This window comes from Talaromyces amestolkiae (genome assembly GCF_001896365.1).
Source record: "Talaromyces amestolkiae strain CIB chromosome Unknown scaffold29.1, whole genome shotgun sequence".
In the NCBI taxonomy this organism is placed as follows: Eukaryota; Fungi; Ascomycota; class Eurotiomycetes; order Eurotiales; family Trichocomaceae; genus Talaromyces; species Talaromyces amestolkiae.
The window spans coordinates 207,510-228,991 of NW_024468065.1; the positions used below are offsets into that span (position 1 = coordinate 207,510).

At 48.1% G+C, this 21,482-nt stretch overlaps 8 protein-coding genes across 8 annotated transcripts; 3 read left to right on the plus strand and 5 right to left on the minus strand.

Moving 5' to 3' along the window:
• Positions 1 to 1,271: 1,271 nt before the first annotated feature.
• On the minus strand, positions 1,272 to 2,684 carry BHQ10_010125 (uncharacterized protein; the record flags this gene model as incomplete). Its single annotated transcript, XM_040872721.1, has 4 exons — positions 1,272 to 1,490; positions 1,550 to 2,317; positions 2,371 to 2,498; positions 2,564 to 2,684. 4 exons carry the CDS (start codon positions 2,682 to 2,684, stop codon positions 1,272 to 1,274), a joined length of 1,236 nt encoding a protein of 411 aa, XP_040738627.1.
• A 493-nt stretch (positions 2,685 to 3,177) lies between these two features.
• Positions 3,178 to 5,820, plus strand: BHQ10_010126 (uncharacterized protein; the record flags this gene model as incomplete). Its single annotated transcript, XM_040872722.1, has 1 exon — positions 3,178 to 5,820. The coding sequence occupies one exon, from the start codon at positions 3,178 to 3,180 to the stop codon at positions 5,818 to 5,820; it is 2,643 nt and encodes an 880-aa protein (XP_040738628.1).
• Positions 5,821 to 6,072: 252 nt separating this feature from the next.
• Positions 6,073 to 6,499, minus strand: BHQ10_010127 (uncharacterized protein; the record flags this gene model as incomplete). The annotated part of the gene is made up of 2 exons (XM_040872723.1): positions 6,073 to 6,259; positions 6,402 to 6,499. The coding sequence occupies 2 exons, from the start codon at positions 6,497 to 6,499 to the stop codon at positions 6,073 to 6,075; spliced, it is 285 nt and encodes a 94-aa protein (XP_040738629.1).
• Positions 6,500 to 7,131: 632 nt separating this feature from the next.
• On the plus strand, positions 7,132 to 10,397 carry BHQ10_010128 (uncharacterized protein; the record flags this gene model as incomplete). Its single annotated transcript, XM_040872724.1, has 7 exons — positions 7,132 to 7,257; positions 7,323 to 7,353; positions 7,444 to 7,581; positions 7,636 to 8,061; positions 8,111 to 8,758; positions 9,348 to 9,500; positions 9,550 to 10,397. 7 exons carry the CDS (start codon positions 7,132 to 7,134, stop codon positions 10,395 to 10,397), a joined length of 2,370 nt encoding a protein of 789 aa, XP_040738630.1.
• Positions 10,398 to 10,465: 68 nt separating this feature from the next.
• On the minus strand, positions 10,466 to 12,139 carry BHQ10_010129 (uncharacterized protein; the record flags this gene model as incomplete). The annotated part of the gene is made up of 1 exon (XM_040872725.1): positions 10,466 to 12,139. One exon carries the CDS (start codon positions 12,137 to 12,139, stop codon positions 10,466 to 10,468), a length of 1,674 nt encoding a protein of 557 aa, XP_040738631.1.
• A 2,127-nt stretch (positions 12,140 to 14,266) lies between these two features.
• BHQ10_010130 (uncharacterized protein) lies at positions 14,267 to 14,827 on the minus strand (the record flags this gene model as incomplete). The annotated part of the gene is made up of 1 exon (XM_040872727.1): positions 14,267 to 14,827. One exon carries the CDS (start codon positions 14,825 to 14,827, stop codon positions 14,267 to 14,269), a length of 561 nt encoding a protein of 186 aa, XP_040738632.1.
• A 424-nt stretch (positions 14,828 to 15,251) lies between these two features.
• On the minus strand, positions 15,252 to 17,702 carry BHQ10_010131 (uncharacterized protein; the record flags this gene model as incomplete). Its single annotated transcript, XM_040872728.1, has 1 exon — positions 15,252 to 17,702. The coding sequence occupies one exon, from the start codon at positions 17,700 to 17,702 to the stop codon at positions 15,252 to 15,254; it is 2,451 nt and encodes an 816-aa protein (XP_040738633.1).
• A 1,840-nt stretch (positions 17,703 to 19,542) lies between these two features.
• Positions 19,543 to 21,357, plus strand: BHQ10_010132 (uncharacterized protein; the record flags this gene model as incomplete). Its single annotated transcript, XM_040872729.1, has 5 exons — positions 19,543 to 19,591; positions 19,671 to 20,743; positions 20,795 to 20,944; positions 20,997 to 21,095; positions 21,145 to 21,357. The coding sequence occupies 5 exons, from the start codon at positions 19,543 to 19,545 to the stop codon at positions 21,355 to 21,357; spliced, it is 1,584 nt and encodes a 527-aa protein (XP_040738634.1).
• Positions 21,358 to 21,482: the final 125 nt, after the last annotated feature.

A 21,482-nucleotide genomic window follows, 5' to 3' on the forward strand; every position in this document is an offset into this window, starting at 1 on the left:
GAAAGTATTACGCAGCGGATTTGAGTCGATGAAATTAGTCGACAGTAATGCAATAATGATGATAGATATCTGACTATTGCATGGTTGAAAGATGAAATACTAGCCTGAGGCTCCCAAAGCCACGGAGATGCAAAACCATCCCATCTCGACAACTCATCCTTCGAGATACGGGCGGACTTTTGCAGGCTTATATAGTTGACCTCCCAGGCCATTCGCCAGGCTGAGGCAACGCTATTCCTATCAGACAGGGGAGGCAGTAATATAGATGCAAAGAGTAAAAGAGCGACGCGGGAAACGCGGCCAAGACAGGGCCCCCTCATCGCCAAAGTTACGCGTGATCACGTGAAGCCAATTATGCCTCTTTTGGCCAGTCACAGCTGGCCAGGTGGTGCCAAAATGACTCATTTTAATCAATTTGACGGATCTATCTCATAAAGAATGATAATTTAGTCTCCGACTAGTGGTTGTAGTACCTTTTCACCTAGGCAAAACTGGGCAGTTGCACCGGGATGCTGGAATATGACTAGTCAATTCGACTTGGGTCTACCAAAGGCCTCCACTATCTAGGTAGGGGAATACGAAATGTGTTTTCCATTAAATTGTCAAAGATTTGGATCATTTCGGAGCATCTAGTATGATGGACCTGGATAGAAAGCATTCTCAATCAAGCCATTCGATTACGGCCACTCGCGATCAATCGGAGCCTGTACAGATGGCTCCGACTACTCCATCGTCGGAACAAAAATTAGGCACGAGCTATTTTTCAGACCACCAAGCAGTATCAACTAGTACTACTGTATTGTACTAGGTGGCGTCCCATGTACTTGGTAATCCCCGCCTAGCGGAACAAGCTCCTGCATATTCCTTTCAGCTACAAAGCTCAAAAGGTCAGCCGGCAAGCTCTGATTTGCGCCCTGGACTTGCAACCTGGGTTAAACTTGATAGCAGATGACGCCTCATCGGACTAAGGGACTAGTTGGTTTCATCTTTAGCTAAAATTTGGGCTTTCGCGGATGACTTCTATGCTAGTTTCCGGATACCGATCTGAAGGATATATTTCCAAAGCACACATGTGCAGCCTGTTTGATTATCTGCAAAGAAAGTAGGGGGATGATGCTTATAACCACAAAGTTATGTATCCCAGTAAGCCCAAATCCAAAAGTAAAGAGTGTCACAGTAACGCCAAATTTCCCGCCCGGTCATCACTCGTAGACATTAATAGCAATACGCCTTAAAACACCATTTCTTGTTGTCTCGTAATTTAACGTCCATCAGAATATGACTTTCCGAGCATTCTTCGGATGGCTCTCGCTGGGGCAGTAAGGGCACTTGAATTTGTTACCCTTGCTGATTCGCTGAAGTGACTCCTGCGCAATGACGTGACCACATGGCATCATCATAGGAGGGTTCTGATCTGTAGTTTGTTCTTTCGAGACGGGGCACACAAATATCGAATGAAACAGATACGAGGGCGGCAGTGGAATCTCGACCTATCATCTCAATCAGCACGGTATTATACGAAAGCAATTCAAGAGAAAGTATTCAATACCGGAAGTTCATCCTGGGTGGTCCACTCGGTCCTCTTTGCTTTCATGATTGTCTGCAGCTTCAACAAAGTGGGAAGGGCAATGGCGCCGGCCGTCGCCGCTATATAAAGAGGAGAGTCTGCCGACAAACCAAGTAACGAGCAAAACTCTCGTGTGAAAGAGTGAGCAACATCAGACCAAGCGGTCGGGTTGTTGAAAATATGTCGATATGGAGAGTCGTCCAAATTTGGCCAAAAAGCCATAGCCCCTATAAGTTGTTGAATCTCTTTCAGGTACCGAGGCGTGAAGGTTGAAAACTCCCGCCTCGCATATTCCAAAGCAGCTTGTCGACCGCGGGCGCTTGGCGAGTATTGTGGTTCCGTGCCACCATGAAAGAGCCAGACGAATTGAAGACGACAAAGCTCAAACTCCAGGTTGCTTCCTCGGCCCTCTAGGATTGATCGGTTGTCCCTTGCCCAGTCTATTGCAGGTAGTAAATTCGAACTCTCACGAAGCTCATGCAGTATGTGATACATTTTGGTAAACTCTTCACGGATTCTGTCCGAATGGATTTGGTCAAGTACTGCAGACGCATTATTCTCGCTAATCAAACTATCTTCGTATTCGGGTTGGGCTGGGGATTTTGCCTGCGCTATTTCGTCCAGAAACGTGGCTGCAACTGAAAATTGGCCTTCTCGGAGCAAGTGCATGGCAATCGCTCGATTGACGAGGCTCGGTGAGCTTGAGAGGGCGTCATATTCGGTGCTAGGAAGAGGACGATCTTTGAACAACTATACAATTGTTAGAATTTCATAAGTCCATAGTTATGAGCACTTCCTTGTACCTTGTCTAGTGCTTTCGTGTACTTGTTGAGACTGCCGTGGGTCTCCTTCAAACTATCGTTGGTCGCATCGAATGACGCCTTCACCGGATTCTGTAGCTTTGCGAGTGTGATTGAAGCTGTGGTCGGATCTAGACAGTATGAAAAGTCAGAACTACCATCAACAAGAAATAATGATAAAAACTGGATGGTCTACCAGCAGCTATCGAGTCTCGAGCTTTCTGTAGCAAGTCAATCGTAGCTTGGACGTCGTTGATACTTTTGGCCGCTTTCATCCGCTTCCACGCCCGCTCATGCTCCTTCTGTAGCAAGTCCATGGTTTTCCCATGCACCGTAGCAGCTGACTCTCTTTTCCATGAGAACAGTCGCTACAAGAAATAGTGATCGGACAAGAAGAAGGATAAAGAGTGATGGCGGCGGGTCACTTGATCGGGGGCTTGACTGGCTGCGGAGTGTCGGAGCCTTTCCTCATTGGGCCTGACTGACGTCTTCTCACTCTTTCCCCCTCGGCTCCATATTTACTTGCTCATTTACCGCCCGTGGAGCTCTCCAGATGCTACACAACTCAGGGAGCAGCCAGATCTCCGACATGATATATCTCTGAGTTCTACAAAAATCTAGCCGGGTGCCTTCGGAAGGCCAAACATCGTTCCTACACCAGAGATGCTTTGTTCTGTCTGGTCGGCTTCTGTCCAGGGACACCTCCCCTCGTCGGCCAATCTCTTCGCCGTCTACAGGTGACTCTGACTTGATTCATACTCTCTAGACTGCTCTCTGCGTCAAAAAAGCCGTTAAGAAGCTTGCAACAGTATGTCAGGATCTGCTGTTGAAGCCTATCATGCCGCCGCCGGAGCATCTCCCACAGGTCAAAATGGCCAAGCTCGATATAAACTAGGCTCCGAGGCTTCTTCTTCTTCAGCTGTCAAAAGTCCCCCCGCGATCGATCAGTCTGCACGAAAGAGACACCAGAGAATCGTTCTAGCCGACCCGGTCGCCCTCATATACCTAGAAGAAGACCCATCGACAACCCTTTTACATCGTCGGACAACCTTACAAGGATACGAAATCTACATCGTCGAGCAATGGGCATGCTCTCGAGTGCACCCGACCTTCATAATCGCCACTTACACGGGCGATCCTGGCCATCGTATAGAGGTCGGAGTTCTCGGCGTCCCGACGGATAGGAACAGCTGGTCGCCTCGTCTTAAGCTATATTTTGACGCCGTGCAACAGTATCATGCAGCAGCAAAGGAAACCCCGTTAGGGACATTGATGGTAACCAATTTGAGTGCTTTTCCTTCTGCACTCACGGTTATTGCAATCCCGGATGGTGACATGAGAAAAAATCGCGAACATTTCATTGTAAATGAGAACTTGAAACGTCTAGGATGCGCAGGACGTGCAAGCCTGAAACTGCAAAAACCGTCTCCAGTAGTGGAAGCCAAGTTCTATCAATTGTATAAGACGAGCGATCGTGTACCTTTATATGCAGCGGTCATGGAACTTGTCAAGCAATGCCAGCTGGCGCTTACCATTTTTGACAAACTCAAGCCTGAATATGCAGACGGCCTACTATGTGACGTTACGGAAAAGGCAATCAGTGATTGGTGGGCAGATATTGGCACAGACTTGTACAACATCGAGCCCAGTGACGGCATATTAGGTGCGACCACCGTTGCGGCGCTGCTAGGTGCGTTGATGGGTGCGCGAAATCGATTACACGCCGTGGGGGCACCGGTTCCTAAAGACGTGTTTGACCTGTCAAGCATGAAACGGGGAATTGGTAGTTTTCAAAAGTCACAAAAGCTTGTACGTACGCGACGATTGGATCGTGATACATTCGACAGACTTCAAAGAATTAGCCAGAAGCCGACAAACTCCGAACGCTGGGCTGGCGCCGTCAAATCTACCGTCGCTGAGTTAAGTGGAAAAGGTGGTGAGATGGTCATGGGGATGGTCGGTCGGGAGAAAGGCGGTATTTCCGATATTGAAACCCTCGACTTGGAACGATTTGTCCAGTTAGTCCACGGTGAGAGAGCCCGATGGCTTTGGCAAGGCAAACCTCGAAAAAGCTCGCTCAACCACGGTCTAGAAAGTGGTTCGCGTGCAGATGATCTTGTTTTCACGACGGACGACCAAGGCAGTTATCTTTGGGCTGGTCGTAAACGATATGTTGGTTCGGACTCGGGTGATCGTGTGGTGCAAGACAGTGACGGCCCAAAGCGCCCCCAAGAACTGGCACCAGCCGTGGAAGACAAGGATTTGAACTTAGGACGCATTGTTTCGCGCAGTCTTACAGAAAAGGTATCGGATGCGAGGGCTGGTTTCGGCAGGTTCAAGGATGCGGTTGGCATACCCAGTCGCCGGTCTCATCCTCAATCTCACAGCCATCATCGCCACCGGCCAAAAGACTCTATCAACCTAGATGCGGTCGACACTACTATCGGTGAGGGCGAAGTTGATCAGAATGGCGATGTTTATGAAGAGAAAGACTTTGGTCATATTCCTGAGGAGAGTATCGACACTCCACAAACAGAAGGCCTGAAACACACACCTAGGGAGAGTAATGCATCAATAACTTCGAGAAAACAGTCGGATGTCCCAGTGGTGCCACCGGAGATTCATATTGTACCAGATTCTCCTTCAATCAAAGAAACGAACAAGCAGGACTTGTCACCCATACCTTCAAAAGCTGAAGAGATTATAATCAAAGGAGGCGAAAGTCAAGATGAAGAAACAAAAGACCTTGAGTTGACCAAAACTCGATCAACCGAGGTGCCAACTGAGTCGGACACTCCAGAAGGAACAGTGTTCAAGTATCTACGTCGATCACAGAGCTTCCCTGATGAAAGCAGTAGCACGTCAACGTTCGCGAGAAGAGGCCGATGGCCTCGCCATTTATCCTTCAGCACGGTAGAGGAAGTCGTTCTTGTGTGGGAAGGCTTCAAGACTGTAATAGCTGAGTCCGATAAAGAGTCTGCCAAATCTTTAGAAGATCAAATTCTTCAAGAGTGTGTTCTTCTATCTGATGCGCAGGCTTTCAGCTCCGGGGTCTTGGATCTTAGTCAGCAAACGGTCCCTTGGGTCGAAGAACAGGTTGCCTCAGTGGAATTCCTACATCGTAAGGCCAATGCGCTTTCAGAGGAGCTGGGATATCTGTATCCGGAGCGTATAGACGATATTCAAGAACTCCGAGAACGACTAAACCAGCTATTCGGAGACGAAGGTTCGCGCTTGACTGAAGAAATGAAGAAGATTGAAATGCTGGGAGCCAAGCTGGATTACGAGTTGAATGTCCTGGAGTCCAAAATCGAAGATGTCGAAGAGGGTCTACAAGACTTTCAACGCAACGTTGATGTTGTCGAGAACCGCATCAAAAGTCTTGTTCAGGGCGAGCAAAAGAATGGAACGTCGTGGTTCTCATGGGCTGGCCGGAAATTCGGTCGTTTCTAATACATATTTACTTACTCTATTTTTAGTGTATATACAAACATAATTCCGCCGTTTAGCGAGATTGACATAGCACATGTATAATAAAGGACAATTTTACGAGAAAACGCAACATCCTCATTTTCAACGTGAAGTAATTTATTGTACACTATACCTAGGTATATCCAATCGAGGAACGCAGCCAACCGAGTCCCGCCAGTCTTCCGCGCAATATGAAATACAACAGAGTAGAGAAATTATTAATTTCAAAGGCATTTACATGCCAAATCCACCCATACCACCCTGCTTAGCGGCGGCCTCGCCCTGCATCTTCTCGCTGACCTTGATGTTGACTTCGAAGAATTTGGAGACGCAGCGGTCGAGGCAGACGGATTCGCCCTTGTTCAATTCACCTTCGCGGTATTCGGGAGGGACGCATTTTTGGGTGCAGGATTGTGTGAGACTGGAGGTAGATGTGTGTCAGCTACTGTTCTTCGCAATCACTGATGCTAGTAGAAAGTAATGATGTTTCGTAGTTATAGTGACGATCAAGGAGTTTCCACGCGGTATCAATCCTCCGTCTCTTTGATTATTTCAGTACGTACCGGTTGAACAAGTCAGAGACCATCTCGACTTCTGTTTCTGCTGCAGCAATCTTCTGTTCCGAAGAGAGCTGGGGACGACCGCCGAAGAGGAAAGACATGGTGACGTCTGTATTCGAGTGGTGTTATATTACTGTGTTGCGGTCAGTATTAGGTATAGCATTCAGATATATCGGCGCAGAGTCTTCTCAAGATCAATACCTTTATAAATCGGTCGATGGGGTTGTTCGCGTGACTTGGTACCTGATGAATGGTATCTTCTTGATCAGAGAAAGATTATGGCAGAGCATCGGGAAGGGAAGAAGCTTGGACCACCCGTGATTGCGGTCCTTCCGCTCGCCGCACAATTTTCTCTTTCCTTCCTACGACCAACTTTACAACAACGTACAACTAACACAGCTTCACCACCCCAATGCACTCCATTGGTCCCAGAAGGGCCTCTCAGAGGCTTCTGGGTAAGTTGTCATCTAGGTAAGCTTTTTTGTCTCCTTGACTTTTCTGGTTATACCCCAACATTAGGATGAAACACGCACCCAATACAGAACCGCTGCGAATGACACTTGCTTTTTGCAAGTAATGATCATAACAGGACTTACCTTTCTGATTCAATATTTTCTTTCTCGATAGATCTCAAGATTGATTGGACATGACTGATTGCTAATGGTCTCTTCTAATAGTAGACTCTCGGCTATCAAGGTATCGACCCCTTTGAGCCTGCCGCGTCCTATTCCTCATGTTCTTTCCTGGAGAGAACGGCCTGCTCGATATCACAGTACACAGACTCCGGTTGAACCTGGATTTGAGAGCCGCGTGCAAGAGATCAAGGCTGCTGTTTCAGACGCATATCCACGTCTGGAAAGTAATGCAAACAGGCTTAGTATCGAGGAGTTTCGCATTCGATATGACTACCTTGAACCAAACCAGGTAGTTGAGGAGGACAAAGTCGTGGTCCAGGGTAGGTTACGGCCTTACCCGGCCCTTTCATAGTTCATGTACTTAGAATATTCTTTTTACGTAGGCAGAATACGAACTGCCAGATTGGCAGGCAGCAAATTGATATTCTTTGACCTCATCCAAAATGATCACAAGATTCAGGGCATGTGGAATCTGCGTATGTCAGCTGATGTAACTCCGGAGAAATTTAAGCAATTGTATCGTCTGCTTCGTCGCGGAGATGCTTTTTGTGCGTAGCCAATTTTCTTGACTGATTGCCCGGCATCAAACTAACATGTTCAAGCTATTACTGGAAGACCGCATCGAACTGGAAGAGGAGAACTCACAGTTCAAGTGACGGAAATTCCAACCCTTCTCTCTCCGTCGCTTCACGATATTCCCACCGATACAAAGGAGCATGGCATCTCGGGTTATCCTCGACATGTCCAATTTCTGGCCGATAAACATACGTCGGACGTCATGCGAATACGATCAACAATAATTCAGTATATTCGACAATTCTTTGTTGAGCGTGCTTTTATGGAGGTGAACACGCCTATTATGGCTAGTGAAGCTGGTGGTGCGACTGCGCGTCCTTTTGTGACGACGGCGAATGAGTTTCCGGATAAGTCGTTGTATTTGAGGATAGCTCCTGAGCTGTGGTTGAAACGGTTGGTTATTGGCGGGTTCGATAAAGTCTTTGAGATTGGAGCATCGTTTCGGAATGAAGGTATGTACATGTCTTTTTGTACCGGCTACATACAACTGACAGGATATAGGCATCGATAAGTCGCACAATCCCGAATTCACGACATGCGAATTTTACATGGCATACGCAAATCTGGAAGACGTGATCTCTATGACCGAGAAACTCTTCTCTGGTCTAGCAGAACATGTCTATCAACACAAACAACGCCTGGACTCCAAAATCCCAACTCCAAGCACAAATTTCTCAGCCCCTTTTCGACGGATAGACTTCATTCCTGGAATTGAGGCTGCCATTGAGCGACCATTACCAGATCTATCTTCCCCCACCGCGGAAGAGGACATAAAACAACTCTTCGCAGACCTCTCACTCCCACTCCCCGACCTTCCCACCCTCCCTCGTCTCATGGACAAACTCTGCTCAACCTACTTGGAACCGCAATGCATTGAACCAACATTCATAATCCACCCACCGGAATGCCTCTCTCCACTATCAAAATCTTTCCTATGTAACAACCAACGCGTCGCCGCCCGGTGCGAACTCTTCATCCAAGGCAGAGAATACGTAAACGCGTATGAAGAAGAGAACTCGCCATGGGAGCAAAGACGGAAGTTTGAGCAGCAACAGGTTTTCAATCAGCATACGGGCGAGTCTACGGGTGTTGATGAGGGTTATTTGCAGGCGATGGAATGGGGGTTGCCGCCGACGGGGGGTTGGGGTTGTGGGATTGATAGGCTTGTTATGCTGTTTACGGATTCGAAGAGGATTGGGGATGTGTTGCCTTTTAAGACTTTGAGGTCTATTTAGTCGATGATTGGGTCGTGTATGATATGTATATTACTTTTTAATGTTGGCAATGGTGGGATGGTGGGATGGAATGGTGTTTTGGCGTCTTTTCCATAGCGAGCGACTCCCGTTTACGAATGCATGTGGCATTTTGTGTCATCTAATTTTGGGCATGAGAAGGAAGCTACTGCTGTAACAAAATATTCGTTGCTCTATACAGATTTGAAATGTTGGATAAATCAGTGGGGGAACCCTCGGAACCTGCSGAGCCGTAGATAACCGCTCAATTTTCCACCATCTTTTATCTGGACTTTGCGACTCACGAAAGTCTTGACGAAGCTTTACACAACAGTACAAACTCAAGTGTAAAAACTACCCAGAAAAGTCCATAATGTCTGCACCCATTGCACAGGCACAACCTGTCACAGTAAGCCTTCAAGATCTCTACTCAGGTGAGGGGCAAACATATCGCATCTTTAATCTACTATATTGGTCAAAGGAACGAGGGACTAATATCTTAGCAGGCTCTGTACCCTTCGATGCCTTGACAGAAGCATTCGGCCCTTCGTCCCTGGGAATAATCGTAGTTAAAGATCTACCTCCCACCTTCAAAGAGTTGCGTGCTCAAGTCCTCTCGAACTCTTCTTATCTTGCTTCTCTGCCTCAGGATGAGCTCGGTATGTCTTCTTGGTACTAATTTTTGATGCACAAACTGATTATGGACAGCAAACCTCGAAAGCCCCCAATCTAAATACCTCGTAGGCTGGTCCTGCGGCAAAGAAACCCTTCGCTCAGGCCACTTCGACACCCTCAAGGGCTCCTACTACATCAACTGCGCGTTCTACCAAAACCCTTCTCTTCAAAACGCGCCTGCAGATGAGTTTCCTGATTTCCCGCAGTACACAGCTCCCAATATCTGGCCAGATGCTGAGAAATTGCCTATCTTTCGCCGGAGTGCGGAGGAGTTGATTTCGCTAATCATTGATACGGCGGCGCTGGTGGCGAGGGCGTGTGATCGGTACGCTGCTGTGAATATTGAGGGTTACAAGGAGGGGTATTTGGAGCATGTTGTTAAGACGAGTTTGACTACGAAGGCGCGGCTGTTGCATTATTTCCCGGCTGAATCAGCGGAACAGAAGGGAGAAGAAGGAGAGGATGATGACTGGTGTGCTACGCATGTTGATCATGGTTGTCTGACGGGGCTTACGTCGGCTATGTTTGTTGATGAGTCGGTACAATCACCTTCGGATATGTCGAAGACGTCTACACTCACAGAATTACCGACTTCGCCAGACCCAAAGGCAGGTCTGTACATCCGCTCGAGAACTGGGGAAATCGTCAAGGTGAATATCCCCAAGGACTGTCTCGCGTTCCAGACAGGAGAAGCGTTGGAGTTGATTACGCAAGGAAAGTTCCGTGCTGTGCCGCATTTTGTCAAAGGTGCTGCGACGACTAGCGGAAAGATTGCGAGGAATACGTTGGCGGTGTTTACGCAGCCGAATCTGGGAGAAGAGGTGCAGAAAGGCAAGACATTTGCGGATTTTGCAAGGGAGGTTGTTGAGAGGACTTATTAATAGATATCCTACAGTGAAGAAAAATATTCATGAACCTGAAATTAACGGATCTAGATGGTATATAATCGCTAAAAGTCAATTCTCGGACGTTTGAACTGTGGATGTTTGACAGGAGAATCTCGGATTGGGAGAGGATGAGGTTTGAATGACTGTATGAGGACGGCGGGGTCTCCATCCCAGTCATCTTCGTCGTCGCCATCGTCGTCGTTTCTATCCTTGACGCTCCCATCCTTCTGTTGAGTGAGTCTGGCAATATCAGGTGGAGTACCCGTATCCGACCCTTTGACCGCAACCAGATCCCTTTCTTCTTTATCAATCTCCTCCTCAGACGAAGTATTGACCGTCTCATCGTCCGAGCTCATATTCGCACTGCCTTCCATATTCAACCCACTGCTAACCAACGAACTCATCTTCTGCACCTCCGCAAACTGCGACTTGCTTGGTCGACCGGGCTGTCTACCCGCGTTTCGGGGCAGTTTTGCCGCCTCCCAATCCGCCTGCGTAGCTGTGCCGTCAAGTATATTCAGTACACCCTTCCACATCCGCGGTTCCCGTGCTTCGGAATACCGGCCGACTTCGTCGCCATTCAGTGTGTCGAGAGAGAGTGCTTGGACCCTGTAATCGGCCCAGAACCAGTCCTGCCCATCTTCCATGCGCTCGTCGGTTTCGCGCGACCATTTCCGGCTGACGAGCGTGCCGAAGAGGTCATAGTCTATTGAGATGTGACCAAACATTAACTGCATGGCTGTGGGCTCGTAGCATCGGCCGATAATCATGTCGTGCGATATATCGACTGCCGTGCCGGGTTTGTGCGTGCAGTACCAAGCCCCGTATTCGCTCATGCCAACCTGTTGGAATGCGTCTGTGAGTTCTTGTTGATTGAGTGGTTGGCTGCCGTACCCTTCGGATGTGCGGTATGCTCTAGTCGGTAAATATGTATATACGTTCCCGCGCACGCGCACAGCATATGATTTCGCAAGATGCGGTGATTGTGCGTCCTCAATGCACGAGTTGAGTCGAAATTCTATGCGTTTGATGACCATTACGTCCGTGATGGGTGACAGTCGGCTGACCGCCGCTCCTTTCGGCTTTAGTCGTACCGTGTCGCCGACAACTATCATTTCAGGGCCGAGAAACATTCCACGACAATAAATCGATGCGTTAGGCCATACGCCCTTGAAATGATATTTGTTAACCATGCTGACTGAAGACATTACCGTCATTGCATGTTTAATGGAAGGATGCCATTCCTTCTGAGGCACATTTTCCAGCCATGTAGGCCACGAATTGAATGGCCGCAGGACATAGATGTGCACATATTGGTACTGAAGTGAAGCGCTCTTATCGTCGCTGTTGGGGTCTGGAAATGTCTCAACTCGGAATCCGGAGTAGTTGACTTCCCAAGTCTTTTTGGTCGGCTCAATCAGGTCTTCAAGAACCACGGGATCTTTATCTGGTACTTCACTGACCGTTCCTGCTCTCCAATCTGGTCGACCTATAAATCGGTGCCTTTTGGAGGAATAGATCTGATACGACCTTTCTTGCTCGTTGTATTTGAGCTCGCCACCGTTCAGTCGAGGCACCCAGAGAACAATTTCACCAACGCGAGGAATGTATGATCCTTGTAGACCAACCCGCACGATATGCTCACGCACGAGCTTGTTCTCTGCTCGCCAATCCATGCTTCGAGGCTCAGAGATAGGCTCGTCTATCTCACTCTCTTTACTAAGTCTGGTCACCATTTCCCTGTAAATGTCGGGGACGCCCTCAGAGTCTGTTATTCGTCTTGGCGTTGGTAGCTTTGGAGCTCCTTTTGCTGGCCTGCCTCTAGCCCATTGACGAGGGGGTTGGGGATGATTTGTCGTAGCTTTGGAACAGTTGGCATTGATCATAATTGTTAGAGGAGGATGACCTACGTGTACTCGTCCCGGATCCACTGGCACTAGTCTGAGGCCTCCTTTTCTTACAGCAATCACAGGAGCAAGTCCCTGCTTTACCATTTACCAACCAGTAGAAGTGAGGAAAGAAGTTTTTTGGAGAATTAAAGGGAGCCCCTGAGGGATGCCCATAGAAGAACTTATCTCGCTATATGAGGTTAGTAAGACATATCTGCCCAAAGTAAAAAGGAGAAGCACTCACAATTGTACTATCACTGAACCGTGGTCTGTCCATAAGGGCATATTGATCGGGCAGTTCTCTAAGGATATACTGCTTTCCTGTTCGAGTTAGCGGATATACCAGCAAAATAAGTATGTGACCTGGGAGAGCGATGCTACCTTTGATAGCTTTTCCTTCCTTCTCCATCCACATCATGGCTAATTTATGGCGGTAAAGCCAATTATCAACGTGCCTCCACATATCCTTCGTGGGCCATGTACTTCGGTCCCCATCACTGCTGCACTCTGGTGAGGTAGGCAGGGATAACACTTCGAGATTGTCATTAGGTGATGAATGTGACATTGCTCTCTTCTCTTTTGAGGTCTCTCTAAGAGAAATTATATGATTTGTTCCTTTCTGTGGCTATCTGTGTGATCTCATACTATGCACAGGTGAGTTTTAAGTCCGAGGCCCCTTCCTTTTGGGATGAGAGTAGGGTCAAGACACGACAGTCCTATGAACTGGGAAATAGGCCATTTTTAATCTGAAAAAAATGTTGGCTGATGCAGATTAATTTTTCGAATCGAATGACATGTAGAAGGGGCGACAAACTAAGGTGATGAATATTTTAGAAATTAATTTGATGAGATGCGAGGTCGAAGTTGCTGTTGGAGAAGCCTAAACATTTTGGCAGCCACGCCCATTGCCCGGCGCTGGAGGCTGCTCACCGCCTTCATTATCATGGACATTCTGCCGCTGCGTAAACAGTGTTTTCTAATTTCTCAGTTTTGTGATTTATATATAAATATTTATATCAATATGCGAAAGTCAGTTGGACGTTGAAAGCCTGCTATAGAAGTGTGAGCACATGATTAGTCGTGGCAGTAGTGTGGAGATAAATATGGTCTATGCCGCTGCTTCAATAAGTGAGGCATTGTAATGTGTCTTCTGAAGATCTTATGGCATGACATCTCTGACCCATGCCTACGCTGTGAATATTATGGCTGGRTCAATAGCTCCTTCCAACACAAGATCCCAGAGGATGCCAGAGTAACTACTATAGCTCCAACTACGGGCTGAACGACGGTGCCGCATGTTAGACCACTGGCCAAATCAGGGAAAACTGCGACTTGGAACTCCCTAGAGAACAGAGATATGCATTACCATGCAAGAAAATCCATGGATTATGGATCAGACGGGTTGAAGCCTATTGATAGCACGTTATTTTCTTTATGATACGTTTCACTGAATAGGACGGAGGATAAAATCCTTCTTTTCGAAAGCCCGTCGTCCTCCATTAGCCAAGTATTGACAGACAAAAGCTTATTTCGTTTGCTTTGGTCTGTCTTCGTTGTGAGCCCTTGAAGGGAGACAAATGTCTTACATTCACTGCCAGCCCCTGAGATCCACGAATTCACCTAGCCCAGTGCATCCGGCCCAAGTCGAGTTTTTTTTTAGCTTTTGACATTTTTAGGATGCTCACGAATAGTCTGATCTCTTCTGGCCGAGTAGCAATTGAAAGCTCAGAATTATCGTTCTATCCATCCTTCCAGAGTGCTCTATGAAGCAGGTCATAAAATCCGACGGGGAACCTTATCCACCAGAGCCAGACTTTGATGCTAACAGCATATCATGTCTGGTAGAAGTGGCTGGATGCATGATTACAGTAGCAGATAGAAGCGAGAAATCTAATCGGCTCGTAGGCCGGAGATATGCCTCATTTGTAGCACTTGAGTCATGCACCAACCATACACATACAGACATAAACTTGATTATGTCCCAGCTGTAGATATGCTGCTCTCTTTCTTCTCTTCCTCAGATGCCTTCATCTTCTGTTTCAGCAGCTCAAATCTCTCCAGCGCATCCTTCCTCCACACCTGAACGGCCTTGTAACCCGCCTCTAGAACTGGAATTCCTCTCTCCTTCTCACTACTTAAATCAACCCAATCCATTTTTGAACTTGTATGAATATGAACATCCGGTCTGACTTTCTTCCTGCTTTCATCATCCAGAGTCCCCACCTTCACAAAAGTTGTCCAGGTGAAATCATCTCCATAATCGCAGGCAATCACTACGTAGCACTTGGGACACCGAGCATTCTTTTGACCATTACCAGAGCTTGTGGGTAGGTCGCTGATAATAGGTTTTGTGTCCGAGGTGATTCGGAAACTTGATGATTCGATTATGGCATTGAGGGCGTATGCGGCGCCGGTTTCGCGCTGGCACCATGTGCAGTGGCAGCAGTTTGTGCAGAGGAAGGGGGCTAAGACTTCATATGTGATGGTCTTGCATGTACAGTGGCCCTTGAGAGGCGTGAAGGCCTCGATTGTCATTATTGCAATTTTGGAAGGAAACTGTTGGATGTGTTTGACGGGGTTGTTTTGTTTATCCGATATGACTGCAGATATATCTATGCCTAGTAGGGTGGGGTGCATGTAAGCACTAGGTGAGTCATGCCACTTGTCTCGAAACAAGCGAGATCAAACATCTATTAAGCCTTGCTAGTTCATGCATAGAGAATCCTCATATGCAGTCTGTCACTTCAGAGAGGTAATGGCTGGCTTGACCACATACAATAACTCTTAGCTTGACTCAAGTACAGATAGTGATCAATGTAATGACATAGCATGTTGCGTACATGTAACTCAAAAAGTTTGGATGATATATCAGTTGCTATCTGTGATTTACATTCATGTGTATATTTGGATCACATCCCTCGGTAGGCGGCTTAGACCTGACTAGCATATAGTTCATACATCATGCTTCACTCGAAACTTCCTGCTCAACCGACTGTTCATACGGAGGAGGAGCAAGTTCTCCCGACGCCACCCACACCTTATTGAGCTCACTCTCAATCTCTTCTCTGCGACGCTTCCAACCCTCGACGTTATCAAGCCGTTTCCGTAATTCTTGCAGCTCCTTCTCGACACCCATCTTCTCCTTCTCCGTGCCAATTCTATCGAACTCCCATTCATCCCCGCTCATGCCAAGACCAAGGGTAAGTTGAAAAGTATGGTACTTTTTGAGAGAGGCACGGGTTGAGATTGTGATGAGTGTGATGCCCTTCTCTTTGGATCGTTCGTACAGTAGACCTTCAACATCGGAGGATACAGCAGATGTACCTTCGTCAATGAATGCGTATCGTGGCTCGTGGTACAAGAGCCGTGCGAAGGCCATACGCTGCTTCTCACCGCCACTTAGGACATCTTTCCATTCCTTGCGGCAATTCCAGCCTCCTTCACGAGATGGGAGATATCCGAGATGGACTTCATCAAGGATTCGGCCAAGTTCGGCATCTGTCCTTCCGCTTTCACGCATGTCGATCTCAGTATGAGGATAAATGACTTGGTCGCGGAGAGTGCCAACACTCAGATAAGGTCGTTGTGGCAAAAACATGATTCCGTCCATACCAAAGTTTCTTGGGCGGCTTACTAGACCCCGATAGACAGGCCATAGTCCAGCAACAATGCGGGCAATAGATGACTTGCCAACGCCGTTAGGTCCACAGACAAGAAGGTGTTCGCCGGAATGCACAATAAATGTGAGAGATTCGATGAGGTCGTCTCCACCTTGTGGGTAGAGCGAGGGCGCAACGATAGGGACATGCTCCAGGCGAACGCCATCAAACCCGCTATGGACGGTACCCTGGATATCAGATAGAGAGAACAACTCAGGGTGAGTTCCGCGGGGCTGGTAGTAAGCATTTGCATGAACACGGTGCAATGCCGAAATCAACGTATAAACGCGAGAAGTATAACCAGCTAGTTCGGAGATATCTTTGATGCTGTACATCATCCGACCTCCTGCATCAGCCAAGGAAAGCATCAAGCGTTTATTGGTGATGAAATCCTTCATACGGCCTCGTTCTCGGCCATCATCACCAGCCGAATTCCTCAACTCTTGCGTACCGCCAACACCTCCCCATGCGGGAAGGAAAACCGGGATCGATGTCATCAAATATCCAAAAGCGGACCATACATACTTCAAGATCATGTCTTCAGCCATATTATAGCGGATCTTGAGGCTGTAGATACCCTTCATCCATCGCTGAAGATCCTTGAAACTTTTCGTCAAGAAGACCTTTTCAATATCGGCGCCTCCGTAAAAGGCGATTTCTTCGGCGTTGGCTAGAAGTCGCGAATGTAATCCTCTGAAATCACCTTCACGCTTGCCCTCAACGGCTTTTAATTTTCCGAATGGTGGCGAAAGCCTGCGGAGAACAGTTGCAGTAGTGAAGTAGCCGCTTAGTATACCAGTGAGCGCCAAGGGTCCAAGGCCTCGGTACAGTTGGTAAGTGAAGAATATCAGATCAACTGTTGGTTTGCCTAGGGATGAGGTCAAGGCAGCAGCAGAGGCACAGAAAAGAGTCAAGTCTTGGGTGATGAATTGATCGGCTCCTGGGCCCACGGCGCCATCTAGATTCGTTAGTTTATAGTAATTTGTATTTTCGTTCAGGTATAAATCGTGTATATAGCGTGTTAAGCGCGTTCGGAAAGCAATGGAAATCTTGGACTGGAGGAACTGGATCATAGCATTGGTATACGAGGCAAATGTACCGATGCTGCACCATTTGAGCAGACCCCAGAGGAAGGCTCGACCCTTTCCAGCCACCAAGTCTCGAACGATTTCTCCGTCTAATCGTGCAACCAGCAGCGATAGGTATGTTCTGAGTAGGAGAAAAACACCATGGCTCATCAAAAGACCTGTTTCTTTGGAATGCCACCGCGGGTTCATGATGCTCATAAGACTGAGGAATTGGTGCAAAAAGGCGAGATTCAAGCCTGGTTTCGTTGAAGGGGGAGGTATTGCAGAGATGGCTTCGCCGCTTCCCAGACCTGCTGCTCGCGGAGGATTCAGAAACAAGCGCCGATGAGCATCGAATGTGGTCGGCTTCGTGGGATGGATAGTGACCTTGGAAGTCATACTATCCTTGTAAGGCACGTATATGATTCTCGATCCATCCTTTCCACGCAAGCCAGAATTTCTTCGCAGCAGGTGTCTCCCTTGGGCATGTTCTGTAGATCGTTTGTGAAGCAGGTTGTAGCCGCCATAGCTCGATCCGATGATCGCTATTATTAAGGACAACGTCGCGAGTATCTTGCTGGTCTTGGAGGATCGTTCCAGACGAGTGCGAAATAGCTGGATGTAGCGTCGGTAGAGGGCAACGAGCGGATCCTCCCCTCTCTGCAGTGTTGACTGCGCTGCCATTTTGACTGTATAATATTCGGACCAGGCATTCACGACTGGTTACGTCGTGGACTGGGGAGCTTGTCAGTGAAATGACCGCCGGCGGTCCAACGAGCTATCCAGCATGCTTTGATGATATGCAGTGGTATACAAGGACGGATGAGTCCTCTATTCGCAGGTGGTGCTTCACATTCGATATGGAAAGGTCGAACAAACTGGTAGTGGTTGTTGTTGCTCTTGGAATGTTGCGGTGGTTCGTTGTGACGTCGATGCATGTGAAAAGCCTCGGGCCATGACTGGGCACGTGCCATTCGCCGTCCCTCAGGTGACTTTTCCCCGGCCATTCCCAGGAACAACTATCAAAGGTTTTCGAATACTCAAGTTAGATGAATTTGATGGGAGCTATGTATGATAAAGTTGAACGTACTACATAATTACAGAAGTCAGGCTTATGTACACTGCTTAGCTTGCCGTTGACCTGATTGGCCAAACACAAGATAGATGACAGCTTCAGACTCGTACCAAGTACGGAGTAGTACGTAGTACAAACTTACATCTCTTATCAGCGCGAGACAGGTAATCGATCGGTTCCTATATTTAGGATTTAGCAATTGTACTCGGTCGTCCTTGGTGGAAAATCATGGGGCGCATAAGATGGATCGCCCGGCTGTAGATCAGTCAACACTTCTTGAGTCAACGCTGCGTGGAGCACACCGAGTACTGCGTAGTTTGTACGGAGTACTACGGAGTAGTTAATGAGAATAAGCGATCGATAAACTCCATCACTATGCGGACAACTCCAATCCAATCCTTAACCGCCGACCCCGACTCCAGCCTCCAGTAAGAGCGCGCTATTATACTGCGCTCTAGCGAGATCACATACTTCAGTCCTGACTCGGTTTAATTGGCTTATCAAGAGGAAAGCAAAACTAGGGTCTGGGTATGTGATTGGGTAGAAATGGACCCCTAGCACATATGGACTTGCGAAGTTGCAAGGCACGTCGCACAGAAAGTCTGCATTGCTCGAAAGACGCTGCGGAGTGGCGGTTAAGCGCAAGCAGCTACCTTATCTCGCAGGCCCAGTGGCTGGCCTGTCGCTGTCGCCCCTGCACACTATTTGCCTCTCGTCGCAGTAACCAGCTGCCCCAGAGTCAAGAGCTGTTTAGCTTCTCATTGACAGCCATGATACCAGCAGTCTTGAATTGACGTAAAATTATATCTCTCGCATTTTCATAGTCCAAGGTAGACTGTACCATTGAATAACCGATCTCTTCAGACTCAAAATTGAGTAGGAACTATGAGTACGGAGTAGTGAGTGACGAGTGAAGAAAATGGCTGGCGGGAGAGCTAGCGACCAACTAAGCCCAGCTCGTGGTAATACTAGTACGCTTCGGATGTAGTCCGCAGTCTAGTCGCTGTTGACTGCGCGTACGGTAATTACGGCTTGTAAGTAATAATGCTGAGGAGGCGCGCAGAGCCCAGTCTAGACAGTCAACCAACACCGCCGCCAATCTCCAGCCTCCAGGAGAAAGAGTCAGCAAGTCACCGCTCGGTAAGTAATGCCAATACGCAGTACGGAGCTAACTGCCATTTATGTGCTCGTCGCTAACCTGCTAACCCAAGTAGCCTGTCGACATCCGCGTTGGGCGATCCCACGTACAGACCAGTCCGAGTCTCTCTCCTCTCTGAACAAGCCCATCTCGGACCTCCCAATCGACCTTCGGTTCTCTGAGTCAGTGTACTTCTATCATTTCTACAGCGGCATTTCAGAGAGTTGTTTCTGCTGGTCCAATCAGAAAGAAATCGATAACGAGAGAGAGAGAGAGAGAGATACGACGCCTCCGCATCAGCTCAGGAGTTGATGAAAGACGCAGGTTCGATGTCGACAATCGCAGTGAATACCGTTCCCGGTACGTGACCTCGTGTATAGCTCTGTAGCTACCAATACATCAGTCGCATCATATCATGTTAATTAATTACTCCTTTCAGGCCCAGATTTCGCATTGTCTCTCCCCTCTGCCGATAAGTCGAATCCAGCGCAACCTCCGCCAGCCGACCATGAACCGCCTGCCGCCAACTCATCGTCCACATCGGGTTCTCAGAACAAACTAGCCACATCCTCCTCACAACCAAAGAAGAAACGCTCGCTTTTACTTGTTCCATCCAGGACTTCTTCCAGGGGCAGCAAAAATCAATCTTCAGAAATGACGACCGACACCGTGCAAGACGAGACGGTAGCAAACTCGCGCACCAATCTTACCAAAAGACGTAGGGATCCCAGCGAGTCAAGTAGCAGGCGGTCGCATCGGAATGAACAAGACAAGAATCAAAGTACACGAAAGGATCAAACTGAGGAGTCCAATCATGCCAGAAGCGAACGAAAGCCCAAATCACAATCGAGGTTCTTTTCCATCCTGAATTGCTGCAGCTCTTCGGTGTCAGATAATGAAAATGATGGACCGGACCTTCCCGCGAAGAAAGCCGAGCCCAGGCAGCCGCTGTCTTTGCGACAACCGGTGGAAAAGCCCGTCTCAACTGGAACGCAATCGACACCTACAGAGTCGAAAGAGCAGGAACCTCTTGACGAAAAGACGGGAGAATACGCGGGTACGCAGCCGGTAGAAGAGACCGCTGTTTCGACACAACCAGCAACGCTGCCATCTAGTTCGGAACCGACACGAGAAGCTTCTGCATCGCGACAGGAGCCCACTTACCAATACGGTGTGGTGCCAGACATGGTTCCGTCATTGGACAGCAAGGACGTGAATGAGGAGGCTATTGAAGAGGAACCCGAAAATGAGGCGGTAGAGGAATTACGTGAATCGAATGACATTGCCATACCTGAGGCCCCTATCATTGCAGAGACAGAAGAGGAACGCAAGACGGAGACGCACGAGGTTGTCGTCGCTCAACCACCCGCGCCAGATGTCATTCTCCCAGGACCTCCTCCAACCCCGGGAAAACAAAGCGCGTGGTTGCTTCCTCCGCCTCTGCCGCATTTACGGGGGCGGAAATGTTTAGTCCTTGATCTGGACGAAACACTTGTGCACAGTAGCTTCAAGGTTTGTTTCCACTCATTGCCATCACCGAGACTTCTTGCTCACACTCAATAGGTCCTTGAGCGAGCCGACTTTACGATTCCAGTAGAGATTGAAGGCCAGTGGCACAACATCTATGTTATTAAACGGCCAGGTGTCGACCAATTCATGAAACGAGTGGGTGAGCTTTATGAGGTTGTCGTCTTTACAGCATCAGTTTCGAAGGTAAGCGGTGCGCCAGCATATCTATCATTCAGCAAATGCTAATATTTTTAAGTACGGTGATCCTCTACTCGACCAGCTCGACATTCACAACGTTGTCCATCACCGTTTGTTCAGAGACAGCTGCTACAACCACCAGGGAAATTATGTCAAGGTCAGTATTTCCTTACTCATGACCGTATTCGTGTACTCACATGTCAAAGGACTTGTCACAAGTTGGTCGCGACCTTCGAGAAACAATCATCATCGACAACTCACCCACCTCGTATATATTCCACCCCCAACACGCCATACCTATAAGCAGCTGGTTTTCAGACGCCCACGATAACGAATTGCTCGACCTCATCCCAGTTCTAGAAGATCTTGCGGGTGCTCAGGTACAAGACGTCAGTCTTGTGCTCGATGTCGCATTATAATAAAGTTCCGTGTATCGTTCTCAATTTGGCCTCAACTTCAAGCGTTGTTTCGTTTTTATCTCTGGATTACATATATTCCTTTCGAGCATTGACCTTGCATCGAATCCTCTTCGCGCCGCCCTTCG